The sequence below is a fragment of the Petaurus breviceps genome, unplaced genomic scaffold (assembly GCF_028583685.1).
Source record: "Petaurus breviceps papuanus isolate PSGF00001 unplaced genomic scaffold, PetGlider_PUasm1.0 175, whole genome shotgun sequence".
Taxonomy (NCBI): Eukaryota; Metazoa; Chordata; class Mammalia; order Diprotodontia; family Petauridae; genus Petaurus; species Petaurus breviceps.
The window spans coordinates 5466823-5481828 of record NW_027185764.1 but is presented as its reverse complement, the minus strand read 5'-3'; the positions used below and the strand labels follow the sequence as shown (position 1 = coordinate 5481828).

Genomic DNA, 15006 nt, shown 5'->3' with positions numbered 1-15006 from the left:
TGGACAACTAAAAATGAGGGTAAAGCCTGATGCAGGGCAGAGGGCACTGGGTTTGGTGGTAAAGGTTCTGCTTCTACCACTCAGAAGCTGTGTTATCTCAGAGGCAGCTAGCTGGAACAGTGTGCAGTGTTGGTCTCAGAGGATGACCTGAATTCAAATCCTGCTTCAGACACTTACTAGCTGTGTGGTCCTGGGCAAGCTGCTTAGTCTCTTTCAACCTCATTTTCCTTATCTGTAAAATGGGAATAATATTAATATTTACCTCCCAAAATGAAATATTTGTAAAGTGCTTGGCAAACCTAAAAAAGTTATGTAAATGCTAGCTCCTGTTCTTATTATCTTGGCCTGTCCTCTTAGACTCAGCTTCCTTTTCTGTAAAATTCATTAATTTATTTATTAAGTGCATGCTAATTAATACAACAGGTACTGTGCCAGGATTTGAAGCTACAAAGAAAAATGAAATCATTTCTGTCCTAAAGAAACTTTCCTTCTGTCATTGGGAACATATACATAGAAAATTAAATACAAAAGATAAAGAAAGTAATTTCTAGAGCATAATACTAGCAGCTGGGATTGTGGATTAGGAAAATCTATGTATAGGGAGTGGCAATTGATCTGAACTTTGAATCAAACTATGACGAGGAGGAAGGATGTTCATTCCAGGCCGGTACAAAGGCATAGAGAAAAAGGGAGACAGAGTTATGTATGAGGGACACTAAATCAGGCAGAACATTGTGTGCAAGAAGGAAAGCAATATATAATAAGATTGGAAAGAGAGGATAGACTCAGACTATGAACAGTTTCAAAAACCAAACAGAAAAGTTTGTATTTGATCCTAGAGGAAAGATAGAGCCACTGGGGTTTCTTGAATAGGGGAGTGATGTGGTCATATTTGTTCAAGGAAAGCTTGCATGAGATTATCACTATGGCTTCTTCTAGCTCTAACATCCAATAAAGGCTTCAATAGGACATATACAAAGGGGTATATTTTATAAAACTGAGCTATTTTTGTTAATTTTTGTTTAATCATTTTTGAGTTGTGTCTAATTCTTCTGTTTGTACAGTGCCAAACTGAGGTGAAATACAACTGCTTATTAAGCAATTCCTGAAACTGCTTTATGTTTTGATGTTTAAGTCTCAATCTCCTGGGAAAGTATAATATTATTTTAACATATGTGTTATTGATTACTTAAGTCTTGCTGATATGCACTTTTTTTTTTAAAGCAATCAGGGTTAAGTAACTTGCTTAAGGTTACACAGCCAGTTACTTCTGGGTGTGGTGCTGGGTATCTGAGCCCGGATTTGATCCCCAGGTCATCCCAACACTGGAGCCGGTGCTCTTACTCGCTGTGCTACCTGGCCGCCCCTATATGCACTTTCGAAAGCCTTTTGTGTTAAGTATTTCTTTTGAGTTTGGAAAATAAATACCTGTCCCATACCTGATTTTCATTGTACACTGAATACCTTTCTATCATTTCCTTTGAAGAGACCTAGATGTGAGCCAAACCTAAATTTAATTAATTTTTCTCCAGGGCCCTGGGGTGGGGCCATAAAAAACCAAAGAGTTTGAAAAAAAAGAGCCAGGTCCTTGTTCCAGGTGTTAGCCATACCCAAGGGCATGTGGGTCCAGAGCAAAAGGGCCTCTTAATGGAGAGGGAGAGGGTAAAGCACCACAGTCTCTTGGACCCAGTAGCACTTTTAATTGTTAGAAGATTAAGTAATAAAATTATTAAGAGGATACTGACAAGAACATAAAGAACAAATAAAGGGACTGGGAGAAGGGATCAGGAAGACCCTTGTTGGTCCTGAAGGTCATCTTTTTTTTTTTTTTTTTTGCTTTTTTTTTTGGATGAAGGTCATCTTGTAGGAAATACTAACATCTATTAAGTGGTCTGGTCTGGCCAGGGCTGACCCAAGACTTTTGGCCATACTAGGTCACAATAACTACAGCTTACATTTACATAGCCTTTTAAGGTTTACAAAGTGCTCTGCAGAGGTCATCTCATTTGATCATCACAATAACTTTGTGGGATAGAGACCAGAAGTATTATGATCCTCATTTTGCAGATGAGGGAACAGAGAACTTAAGTGACTTGTCTAAAATCACACAGCCAGCAAGCATTAGACCCAGATCTCTTGCAAGGTATGCGTCTATTCCCTGCTTTCCTTCTCTCTCTTCCTGGCCCCAACTCCCTTCTTGGTACTTAAATGATAGTGGGGAAAGTGTAGGAGGCACATCGAGGCAAGGTACAGTAAACTAACTGAATTTACAAGTGCAAGTTGTTCTCAATGCAGTGGGATGAATATTCCCTGGCTTTCATTAATCCACAATGGGGTCTATAAGGAAGTAGAAACATATTCAGCTGACTCATTGAAAATTCCATAACTTTAGCCCTAACATTGCTCCCAACTTCCTGCATTTTTAATATCTTTCAACTTCAGACCCTTCAAGTCCATAATTCATGAGTAGGGCTGAGCTCTTTCAGGCCAAGAGAGTTCCCTTAGACCTCTATCAGACAACTGTAACTATTCAGGGAGAAGTTGGTGCCATGTTATCCAATAGGTCCACTAGGCATGAATTTAGGGCCTCTACATGTCTAGGCATCCAAAGAATTAGCAGAAACTGAGCACTTGCCTTGGGTCTTTGTCCACCTGGTTGGAGAGATTTCTTCTTTTTTATAGTATGGCAACCAGAGGAACAGGATGAGGGAAGGTGTCAGGTCATCTAATACAGGTATTGAAGGGCATCAAAGAGATCTTAATCTATCATTGTGGGTGCCTCGGCTTAGGGAATGTGGGCCGTGAGCTCCTCTATTTTTGAATGTGAGACCCTCCATTTGAATGTGATCTCCTTGAGGGTAGGGACTGATTTTTACTTCTCATTGTACCTCTAGCACTTAGCACAGAGCCTGACATGCATGCAGTAAGCACTTAATATGTGCCTGCTGACTGACTGACTTGGGACTAAATGGCATGAGTACCACAGCCACAAGCCCACCCCTTTTCTCCCCAAAATCATAATTGGCCACCAGTGGGTGACAGTGCCCAGTGATGCCAGTCTTTCACATGACCCAGTTATAAAGGGGGTGTTAACATCATCTGTGAAATTTGCTTCAGCTTCTTGGAGAATTTAAAAAGGTCATAAAATTCTATCCATTGCAAATACCCAATGTAGATTCACATGGATGTGGAATATGTCATTGCCGTTTCAGAGAATGACGTGGGAATTACCTTCTTTTTCATTTTCACGTTTTTGAAGATGGCATGGACCCTCCACGTCTTTGCAAACATTGCTCCAAATGCTGTTGTGTAGCCCACTGTGAGAATCCAGGTTCGGACCTAAAAATCCAAGAGAAGACAGAACTTTACCTCTCTTCTCTGCACTGTGTATAGGCATGTACTTATTTGCATTCCCATTAGCATGGGAGCTCCTTGAAGGAAGGGGCTACTTTTACCTTTCTTTGGAATCCCTGCTGCTTTGAACCCACTGCTTGGCACACAATCATTTAACAAATGCTTGTTGACTGACATCTTGTGAGCAAATTCAATTTTCTGACTTTTGAAACCATTTCACATTCCCCCTTTAGATATACATTTTAAAACTACAAGCATGAAAAGCATTTAATTCTAAATGTATTTGGAGAAGACCAAAACAACGAGCCCCCCAAATCTGTTTACGTAAGAACTTTCACTGTCTTAGAGGCAGTTACCTCTTTGGGGCATGAGAAGGAACCTTTCAGACAATTCCAAAGTGACTCCAGGCCTCACCCCTTCTTCCTACCTTCCCCCTCCCTTTCTCACCTGTGTCTCTTAGGTTCTGCCCTTTCCCTGACCCAATTCCCACCTGAGACTTTTCAAGGATCGAAATACCCTGGGCTTCAATAAATCATAGATTTAGATTTACATTGAAAGCTGGATTGGGTCTTGGAGGTATAACCGTCTTATTTTTTTTAATGGATGAGGAAACTGAGGCTCAGAAATGGTAAGTGGCTTCCATAAGGTATCAGAAGTAGCAAATAGGGGGTGGTTGGGTGGCGCAGTGAGTAAAACACCAGCCCCGGAGTCGGGAGGACCTGAATTCAGTTCTGGCCTCAGACACTTAACACACACACACACACACACACAAACTAGCCATGTAACCTTGGGCAAGTTACTTAATCCCATTTGCCCTCCAAAAGGCAAAAAACCCCCCAAAACAGTAGCAAGTAGATTTGCAGGTTTGCCTATTTGAAGCCCCCAAGACCCCCACCTCCAAATCCAATACTCTTTCAATTCATGGAACCTCCACTATAGAAAGATGAGCTCCATGTAGTGGCAAGAGGACTGTCAGGAGTCAGGAGACCTGGAGTCTAGCTTTGACTCTTCCCCTACTGCCCTGCCTGACCATTGGCAGGTCACTTTTATCCCCTGAAAATGAAGCAGTTGGTCTTGATTATCTCTCAGGTCTTTTCTAGCTCAGAGACTCTTTGAATTTAGTCAGATCTGATTTAGTAGGACTAATTTACAATATTTATTAGTTTTTTATAATTACAATGATATTATGATTAATTGCATTCTATCTTGCACAAAAGGGAGAAATTCTCCCTTCTGTCCTTTCTGGATTTTTTTTCCCTCTGTAGCTTGTGACCCCCCCCCCCCCCCCAGCTTGGAGTTATTTGTGTTTCAGTATAAAAATGTATGCCTTAAGTAACCGTATGAAACTGAACAGATGTTCTAGGAGGGCCTGGATGTGGGCAGAGAAGCAAACCCTGAAGTGGGTGGAATGGAGAACTATTCCCGAGGCTCCAGAGAAGTGCAGCAGGGAGCTGGGAGAGCCAAGGGGAAAGGGACCAAGAGCAGAGCTGGAAAGCACAGAGCTTAGACAGGCAAAGCCCGGACATTTGGAGAAGAAGGAAACAGGAGCTTGGAGCTAGCTGATCATAGTAATGGCCAGAGTAAGGAGACGCGTGCCCTCTAGGCTAGAGGGAAACATACCGTCTCTAAAGTCTGAAAGATGGCCCCCCAAAGTGCAGTTAGTCTAGACAGTATAATCTAGAGATCTCTTAGGCAAGCTAATCTAGGTCTGTTGTTGTTGTTGAGTTGTCTTGGTCGTGTCTGAATCTCTGTGACTTCATTTGGGGTTTTCTTGGCAAAGATACTGGAGTGGTTTGCCATTTCCTTCTCCAGCTCATTTTATAGATGAGGAAACAGAAGCAAACAGGGTTAAGTGACTTGCCCAGGGTCACATAGCCGGTAAGTGTCTGAGGCTGGATTTGAACTCAGGTCCTCCTGACTCTAGGGCTAGCACTCTTCCTAGCTGCCACCTAGCTGCCTCTCACCTAGGCCTAGGCAAATACTAGCTACCTGTTCCTGTGTCTGAAGGGCCTCAGTTTCCTTTCCCCTATGGCCGTCAGGCTATACCGGCAGAGGAAAAATAGCCTCTGCTCCAGATCCAAGCTCTCTCCAGTGCCACTGTCCTTAATTTGCGGACTGGACCCAGACTGTTCCATCCCTGCTTAGACTTATAGCCTGTAGTTGATTTCTGGGACTTAGCTCCCTTTCAGATATAAACTCTCCATTATAATATAAGCTGCTTGCCAGTAAGGAGATGATTCTCTTTATTGTATTTTATATCCCCAATACCTAGTAGCTCAGTGCCTGACACAGAGTAAGTGCTTAATGAATGCTCGCTGATTGATTGAACTTATTATTTAAGGGGAAAAAAATACTTCCTCCCTCAACTGTTTTTGAGTCTGTAGAGAGTGCTTCAGGCACAGTCTGTGTGTTGACTCTGGGGCTGGATTTCATTAAGGGCTGCCTCCTTCAGTGATCTGGTCAGCACAAGCCAACTCCCCAGGGTCTCCCTTTGGCTCACAGACAAACACAGAAGAGTAGCCTTTGGGAGACAGCAGAGGTCTCTGCTCTTCCAGAAACACAGAGGCAGGTAACCTTTTACAGTCTTGAAGCCAGTGGGATACAAGATGCCAGAAAGATGCATAAATTCATCCAGCTGGGTAAGAAGGAATAGAATCCGGAGATCACTGTGGACAAAGGAATGCCCCAAATTTGTCAGCCTTGTTTAAGTCTCACGCCTGTAATTCATCTGCTTAGCAATCATGCTTTAGGAACTGACTCCAGTGTGTGGCCAAAGCAAAGTCCTCCAGCAACACTGACTGCTGGCTTTTATGTGGTACTTGTTAATTTCTTTAAATGGAGGTAGACTGTGGGTTCAAATGTGACCCTAGACACTTCTTAGCTGTGTGACCCTGGGCAAGTCACTTAACCCTTTTTGCTTCAGGTTCCTCATCTGTAAAATGAGCTGGAGAAGGACATGGCAAACCATTCCAGTATCCTTGCCAAGAAAACCCCAAATGGGGTCAGGAAGAGTCAGGCATGACAGAAAAACAACTGAGAAACAGCAAGGTTGTGGATGGTAACTTCAGTGTTCCTGAGGGATGCTGGCCATGCTTGCGTATCCATGCTCTTGCCTCTATGCTGACATTGCTTGTGATTTTGAGCTGAGGGTGGCTTCCCCTGACTACATAATAATAATAGCTAACATTTATATAAGTGCTTACTATGTGTCAGGCACTTATAATTATTATCTCATTGGATCCTCACACAACCCTGGGAGGTAAGTGCTATCATTATCCCCATTTTACAGCTGAGGAAACTGAGTCAGGCAGAGGTAAATGACTTGCCCAGGGTCATATTGCCAGTAAGCATCTGAGGTTGGATTTGAACTCAGGTTTTCCTGACTCCAGGGCCAGTACTCTGTACCACCTAGCCATCCTATATGGCTTTGTTCATTCCTCCTTTGGCTTCTGCATTCACATTCCATGGCACAGGAGTTACGGACATTATTTGCCTGACTTGTGACTTTCCACTTAATCCTTTCAGCCCTTTAGGCCTTTCAATACTCAACCTGTTTACTTGCCTGACCTGACACATCCTTCCTTCTTTGGCTGTACCCATAGTCATGGCCCAGTGGAGCAGTTAGGTGGTGCAGCGGCAACAGTGCTGGTCCTGGAGTCAGGAAGACCTGAGTTCAAATCTGCCCTCAGACACTTACTATCTGTGTGAACCTGGGCAAGTCACTTCACCCTATTTGCCTCAATTTCCTCATTTATAAAATGAGCTGAAGAAGGAAATGGCACAAACCACTCAGCTGTCTTTGCCAAGAAAACCCCAAATAGGGTCATGAAGATGTGGACACAACTGAAAAACGACTCAATAACAACAAATGACAGAATATGAGGGAGATTTGTTGGAGGCTTAGGAGAAGTTGTTGGGGCTTGAAAAGCACCCAGTCTACATAATAACGAATAATAAGTTGATAAGGAACTTTAAGTTTTACAAAGCACTTTGCAAACGTGATCTCATTTGATCCTTACAAATACCCTGCTATTATTATCCCCATTTTACAGTTGAGGAAACTGAGGCTGAGAGGTGTGAAGGGACTTGCCTAGGGTAACACAACTACTAAGTCTCTGAGGTAGGATCTGAACCTAGGTCTTCCTGTCTCCACACCCCTGGCACTTCCTATGTCCTGCTTTTCTGAAATCCTACTTCCTTACTTCTTCCACTCCATCCACTAGGGCCACCAGGTTTTAAGAGATATTAGATTAGTAAAGATTCGAACTGTGAACAAAGGCAATCAGCTTGATGCATGTAGCTCTCTTTGAAGCTGCAAACAGGCATACATGGGCACTTCTTGAGCTGGATAGGGCATTGGACTTAGAATCAGGAAAACCTGTGTTCAAATCCTGCATCATATACTTATGATCTGTGTGACCCTGGACAGTTACTCAGTCTCTATGTGATTCAGTTTTCGCCTCTGTACAATGAAGGGTTTGTACTCAATGGCCTTATAAGATCCCTTCCAGTTCTATGTGTATGATCTTATGAATTTTCACAAATTTTACTCATAAAAATGCTGGTTACTCACTGTCTTTCCCTCCCACTACCCATCCTGAGGCTACTCTGGGCCGTGACAAGGCTGTACTAGGCTCACAGTACTATCTGATACACGGCATGAGGAGCATCTGACTTAATACTTCTTTCCTTCCCACTATTTTCTTCCAAATCATATAAGAAGTCACAAATTATATATTTCTTTGATCTTTTTGGAGGGGGAAGGTAAGGCAAAGGGGGTTAAGTGACTTGCCCAAGGTCACACTGCTAATCAGTACATCAAGTGTCTGAGGCTGAATTTGAACTCAGGTCCTCCTGACCCCAGGGCTGGTGCTCTATTCAGTGTGCTACCTTTCTGCCCCCAGAAGTCACAAATTTTGAAGTGAAAATAAATGCAATAAAGAACCAACAATTTTGAAAATACACTAAAGCTCTGAGAAGACCCTTTTATAACTTTTGCTAAAGTCTTCATTTACCTTTTTTATCCTCCCCTGGTTATATCTGCCTTCTCTCAATCATGAAAATTAGAGATAAATAAAAACCTTTCTTGTTTAAATTTTATTTAATTATTTTTAAAATATAATTTAAATTTTATATATTAATTTTATCTAATTATTAATGTTATAACAGTATTACTTTCTAATGTTTCATTGTCAATATCCAACATTTTAGCTGCATTAAAGGTTAAATAGGTTTAGTGTGTGTGTGTGTGTATGTGTGTGTGTGTGTGTGTGGCCCAGTCTGAGTTCCTAACCATAAATTATGGTATTTTTTTTTTAATGAGAAGATTAAATGACTTGTCTCCCAAGCTCTAGCTCAGGAGTACTTCACTTTTTTTTTGCATCATAGATCCCTTGACAGAATGATGAAGACAATGAATCCCTTCTCAGAATAATGTTTTAACAATTCCCCCCTTCTGAGTACTGCTTTAGCTGCATCCTAGAAATTCTGGTGTACTGTTTCATCCTTATCACTTTCTTTTACATAATTATCAATTGTTTCTATGATTTATTCTTTGACCCATTCATTATTTAGGATTTCATTGTTAAGTCTTCATCTGAGAATGTCTTTTGTCTGTGCTTCCTGAAATGATTGCTATTTTTATCATGCTATGGTCTATAAAGGATATGTTTATTATTTCTGCCTTTTATCATTTGTTTGCAACATCTCTGTGCCCTAATACACAGCCCATTTTCGCAAAAGTTTCATGTAATGCTGATAAATACATATATTCTTTTTTTTTTTTTGGAGGGGGAAGGTAAGGCAATTGGGATGAAGTGACTTGCCCAAGGTCACACAGTTAGTAAGTGTCAGGTTTCTGAGGTTAGATTTGAACTCAGGTCCTCCTGAGTTCAGGGCTGGTGCTTTATTCACTGTGCCACCTAGCTGCCCCAATACATATATTCTTTAGCAGTTCCAGTTAGGAGAAGCCATAAGTCTTGGCACTAGATTCTCTAGCAACTTGTTAGAATATTTTTAACTAATTGTAAAGAAGGTGAAATTATTCCCCCATTTTTTAAAGTATCTGCCTGACAATTTAAAAAGACAGAAGTGTTGTTCATTTTACAAGTTAAACCCTCATTAATTTTTTATTTTTTGGGTGAGGCAGTCAGGGTTAAGTGACTTGCCCAGGGTCACACAGCTAGTTGTGTCAAGTATCTGAGGCCAGAGGCCAGATTTGAACTCAGGCTCTCCAGAGCCTCGAGAGCCGATGCTCTCTATTCATTGTGCCACCATCGGCCCCCATGGATTTTTTTTTTAATTTAAATTTAAACTTATGATTTTTGGAAGGGGGAAGGCAGGGCAATTGGGGTTAAGTGGCTTGCCCAAGGTCACATGGCTAGTAAGTGTTAAGTGTCTGAGACTGGATTTGAACTCAGGTCTTCCTGACTCCAGGGCCAGTGCTCTATTCACTGTGCCACCCAGTCACCCCCATGGGTTTTTTTTTTTTTTAATGATTTTTATATCAGGTCCAGGGTTTACGTAAAGAAAAAATAGCAAGTGAAATTCTCTAAAGTCTCAGATGAATTACAGATTCCTAATTTGATGTTATTCTTAAATATCTGTTGTTAATTGGATTAGCTCCATAAGGTTTGAGCTGGTTTTCCACATGAACTAATTATTAGAAAACCAAATTTAAAAGATTGTACTCAATTATATTAGGTCTTATTACCAGCAGATTTGATCAGAATTATCTAGGAACCTCTACAAGTGATTTGGAACTTCAGAAAGAGTCCCCCTACAGCTGCCTGAGGATGAAGCCTATTCCAGAAGGTCCAAGAGAAGATGTTTCCAGGGACCAGACATGAGACATATAGGACTCAAAATATGCTGACTAAATGATGTTGGGAGTGGGTTATTAGGATACAAGGAGATTTGATGTTGGTTAATATTGATGGTTATTACTGTTTGTTTGCCTTTTTTTTTTCATGGTGTTTATGGTTAAGTTTTCTTGGTTATCTTGGTGACATGTAAATTTCCTTTCTTAAAATCAGTCCTTTGTGAACTCTCTAAGTAGTTTGATCTAAACCTGATATGTAATTCAGATTCTGAATATGTGGGAAAAAAAACCTTATAGAGAAGTGATCCATGGGGGGGAAGGGAGTGGGCTACTCCTCCATGAATAAAATGGGAGAAATTGAGGGAATTGGGGCAGTAAGTGGTGGGGGGAATTGAATGAACCACAGTAACTCCATCTTTTGACTCAATTCTGGAGCTAGCTCAGTTCCCTTTCTATTCAATTATGGGTCTAGTCCAATTTCTGTCTTGTGAGAAAGCTTTATTTAGTTGTGCAAATTGGGAAGGGACTTTGTTACATTTATTTGAACCTTACCCTGCATGTCTGGGAAGCTGGATCACCTCTACCTTTTTTTAGAGACCCTTAACTAAGCACTTAGATTATTCTGATCAGAAACCTGGTGAGATCTGAAGATTGATGCAAGGAGTTTTCTAACAATTTTGCACCCCAAGGAATCCATCTATCTTTTTTTTTTTTTAAAAGCAATTGGGGTTAAGTAACTTGTTCAAGGTTACACGGCCAGTTATTTCCGGGTTGGTGCTAAGTATCAGAGCCTGGATTCGATCCCATGTCATCCCGACTCTGGGGCTGGTGCTCTTACTCACCGTGCCACCTGGCTGCCCCTAGAACCCATCTGTCTTATCTGAAAAATGACCCCATACTGATCAATCAGTTACTGTTTCCATGTTCCTTTGATTGTATACAGACACTTGGGGAGGGAAGTAGGATGCCTCTTCTTCTGATTTCAGGGAATTGCACCTGTTCACTCTCCCCCTCCCAAATTGGAAAGCCCTTAATCTTTCCTACAATTAGGAATCAGCTTACCTAATGTTGTATCCAGGTTAAGTGTTTCCTTTTAACTAATTGGTCTTATTTGAGTAATTGTTTTTAATGCACAAAAATCTATCTCCCCTGTATTTGGGATCCAGTGTCAAAGCTGAGGAAGGCTACTGATCTTGATTTGTTAGATAATTGGCATGCTTTGTTTAATTAATCGATATGCTCAGAAATTCAAACCTGTATTTCCTTGGTCATTTCATCTTTCACCCACCACATTTCAAAGGCCATCTAATCCACTTCTTTCTAAGTGATATTCCTTTCATCTACATCCCTGATAAATGGTCACTCAGTCTTTGCTTGAAGACTTTCATCGACAATGAACTCACTATCCATTCTAGACCATTGCATCACTGTGACACAGAGAAACTGGTACTTGGCCTTGGTTGAAGAAGACCTGAGTTCAAATCCAGCCTCAGGTAGAGGTGGTCCTATAGCTGCCTGAGGATGAAGCCTATTCCAGAATGTCCAAGAGAAGATATTTCCAGGGACCAGACATAAGACATCTAGGACTTAAAACATGCTGACTATTATGGCTATGATTTTTGTAGGTTTCAGAGATGAGGAGATGAGTGAAGGGAGGAATCTGCTGAGGTTGTGGGCATGGCTGAGCATTACGAACCCAGCCATCAGGGCCCCTGGGAATTGTTCCTAATGGGTAGTATTTCATTTGCTCTCCTGGGAAGCAGTGCCAGGGGTGCTGTGGGGTCTCTATCCTGAGGTCCTTTGTGGGTTTCTGTGCCTGTGCCCTCTGAGACTCAGAATTCACAGAGATGGGGCTGTCGTGACAGAATGTGGCCATTATTGGCCCAGCTGGAGAGTGAGGCAGCCTAGTTGTAGGAGCAAGAAGGAAGAAGCAGCTGCTGCCAATAGCCCTAACGAGGCATCAGTCTCTTTCCTAATCTTAATCGTCTGTAGGCAACTCAAGAAAGCAGAGCTATCCCAGGCCACTAGGCTGCTATTCCCTATCCTGGCTGAGCTGAGATGATAAATGCTCTTGGTTTTACTTATGGTTTAGTCATTTCAGTCACATATGACTCTTTGTGACCACTTTTTGGGAGTTTTCTTGGCAGAGATTCAGGAGTGGTTTGTGCCATTTCCTTCTCCATCTCATTTTACAGATGAGGAAACTTGCCCAGGGGTTAAATGACTTGCCCAGGGTCACACAGCTAGTGAGTGTCTGAGGCCAGATTTGAGCTCAGGAAGAGGAGTCTTCCTGACTCCAGGCCCAGCACTCTGTGCACGATGGCACCACCTAGCTGCTCTGCATCTGATTTTCTGTTTTATTGAGTTTCTCTGACCTGCATCAACACCAACCTTCCAGTGTCCTTCACTATGAGCTAGGACTCCTTATTGCTTACACCGAACCCTCAAACTTATCCCCTCTCGTGTCCTTTGTGCCCTTACTCCATCAATCATCCTTTTTCTCTTGTGCCCACCTTTTATCTCTCCCTCTCCAGCTCACTACTTTTATCCCACAAATATACCTAGGTTAGCGCTATTCTCCAAAGAACCTGTCCTCCATCTTGCTCTTCTCTCCTCCTAAGACATCTTCATATTTCTGTTCTAGTTCTTGCTTTATTCACTGGCCTCACCTTCTTGGTATTGTTCTTCTCCTTGGCTTTTTAGGACACAACACATTCATGGTTTTGCTCCTATAAACTGGGCTCTTCCTTCTCAGTCTATTTCCTGGATAGTGAGTTCTCCATGTTCCATTTAAAATAGGTGTCTTCCAAGTTCTTATCTCTGATATTCTTCTCTTCTCTATCAAATCTCCCTGGGTAGTCTCATCCACTTCCAAGGCATAAAGATGATTCCCAAATGAAGATTTCTACCCTATTTCCCTCAGAACTCCAGTCTCATTATCTCCAAATTCCTGTTGAAAATTTTCACCTTGATATTATCCTGGCACCTCAAATTCCATATGTTCAACACATCTCCCACCACTCCAGCCTGTGTCTCCCTCTCATTTCTTTATAGTTGGTGAAGGCATCACCTTTCCCCAGCCACCCAAATTTCCCCAAACTCATGACCTCAAAGTTGTCTTTGATTCTTCCCTTTCCTTCATCCACATATTCAGTCACCACATTATCCTGTTAATTCTACTTTTGCAATATTTCTTGCACCCAGACCTTTCTCTCTGTTCCTACTGTAACCTACTTCAGGCCTTCATCTCTTTCCCCCTAGACTATCGTAAGAGATCCTGAATCGAATACCCTCCTCCAGGCTCTCCAACCATTTCCCTCATTCTACCCAAGTAATCTTCCTAAAGTACCAATATGATTGTCACTTTCTCACTCAAAAACCTTCAGTGGTTGCCCATGTCCTATCAAATTAAATACATACTCCCAACTCTGGCACTTAAGGGCCCTACAATATGCTTTTAGTTCATCAGCTTTATAACATCTAACTTGCCTTCATGTTTTCCATGCTCTGGCTAAAACGGACTATCCTCCATCTTGTATTTTTGCTCTTCCCTTACCCATCTCATTGCACAGGCAATTGATACGTGCCACAGAGGCAGCACAAAGAAGCATCCCATGCCTGGGGTGACTTCCCTTCTCATCTCCACCTCTTGGAACTCTTGGCTCCCTTCAAGGCTTGGGTCAATGGTCACCTCCTACAAGAAGTCTCTCCTGGCTCTCCAGTTGTTAGTGCCTCCCTCCTCTTGAAATGACTCTGTATTTATTTCACATATATTTTCCATTGACTTATCTGTGGATATGTTTCCTCCAATAGAATGTCAGCTCCTTAAGGGCAGAGACTGTTTTGTCTTTGTATAGCCAGTGTCTCACACACAGTAGGCGCTTAATAAATACTTGCTGAATTGAATCAAATGCATCTATGCTCATGATATTCCCATCCTTAGAATGGGTGCTCTGTTCCCTATTTCTTTCTCTTTATATTCTTCCTTCTTTCAAGGCCTAACTTACATGAACTCTTCCATAAACCCTTTCCTGATCTCCCTCTGAGATTATCTCCAATTTATTCCGTGTATATTGTTTACCTTTATTCTGCATAAATATATATATGTATATATATATATAATCTGTTGTTTCCCCCCAGTAAACTATAAGCTCCTTGAGGGCAGGATCTGATTTTTGTCTTTTGTCTCTCCATTTCTTAGCACAATACCCGACACATAGTAGGGGCTTAATAAGTGCTTGTTGACTTGAATTGACTCTCTTCTTCTGTTAGCTCACTCCTCAAATTTCCTTTTGTACTCTGTACTTTCCCTTTGCACTCAACCACCTCCATCTCCAAAACTCCTTAAGAGCAAAGTCTGTGAAATATATGTGAATACCTCATGTCTAACATAGTAGTGCCTTATACATAGTAGCACTTAATAAACATTTGTTTGGTTGAACTGAACTGATTAGAAAGATGAACTCTGGATCAAATGCAATAATGTTTAAGTACTTAGCCCAGTGTCTGGTATGGAGTGGGTGCTTAATAAATGCTTTAATAAAATGCAACTTTTCAACACTGGGATGCCTGCCTCACAAAAGACTGAGCTCCCTTTCCCTGGAGGTGTTCAAATGGAGTCTTTGACACACATGTGGAGCCATATCCTCACTCGTGGTCCTCCCACCTCTACCTAAAGATGACTAATGAAGAGGAAGCTCATTCCTTCTACGGACTGCTCTGTTAGGAAGGTCTTCCTTATATTAACCTCAAATCTGTCTGTCTGCACCTTCCACTCACTGATCCCAGGCCTGTCCTTTGAGGCCATGAAAAGTAAGTATAATCATGCTTCC

The 15006-nt window shown here is 41.7% G+C and overlaps 1 protein-coding gene across 1 annotated transcript in view; it reads right to left on the bottom strand.

Annotated features, from left to right (window-relative positions):
* Positions 1 to 15006, bottom strand: part of GABBR2 (gamma-aminobutyric acid type B receptor subunit 2) — an 861105-nt gene that overhangs the window by 161514 nt on the left and 684585 nt on the right. The window contains exon 12 of the mRNA XM_069084611.1: positions 3232 to 3339. Within this exon, the coding sequence (XP_068940712.1) occupies positions 3232 to 3339 (108 nt within the window). The remainder of the gene's footprint in view (positions 1 to 3231; positions 3340 to 15006) is intronic.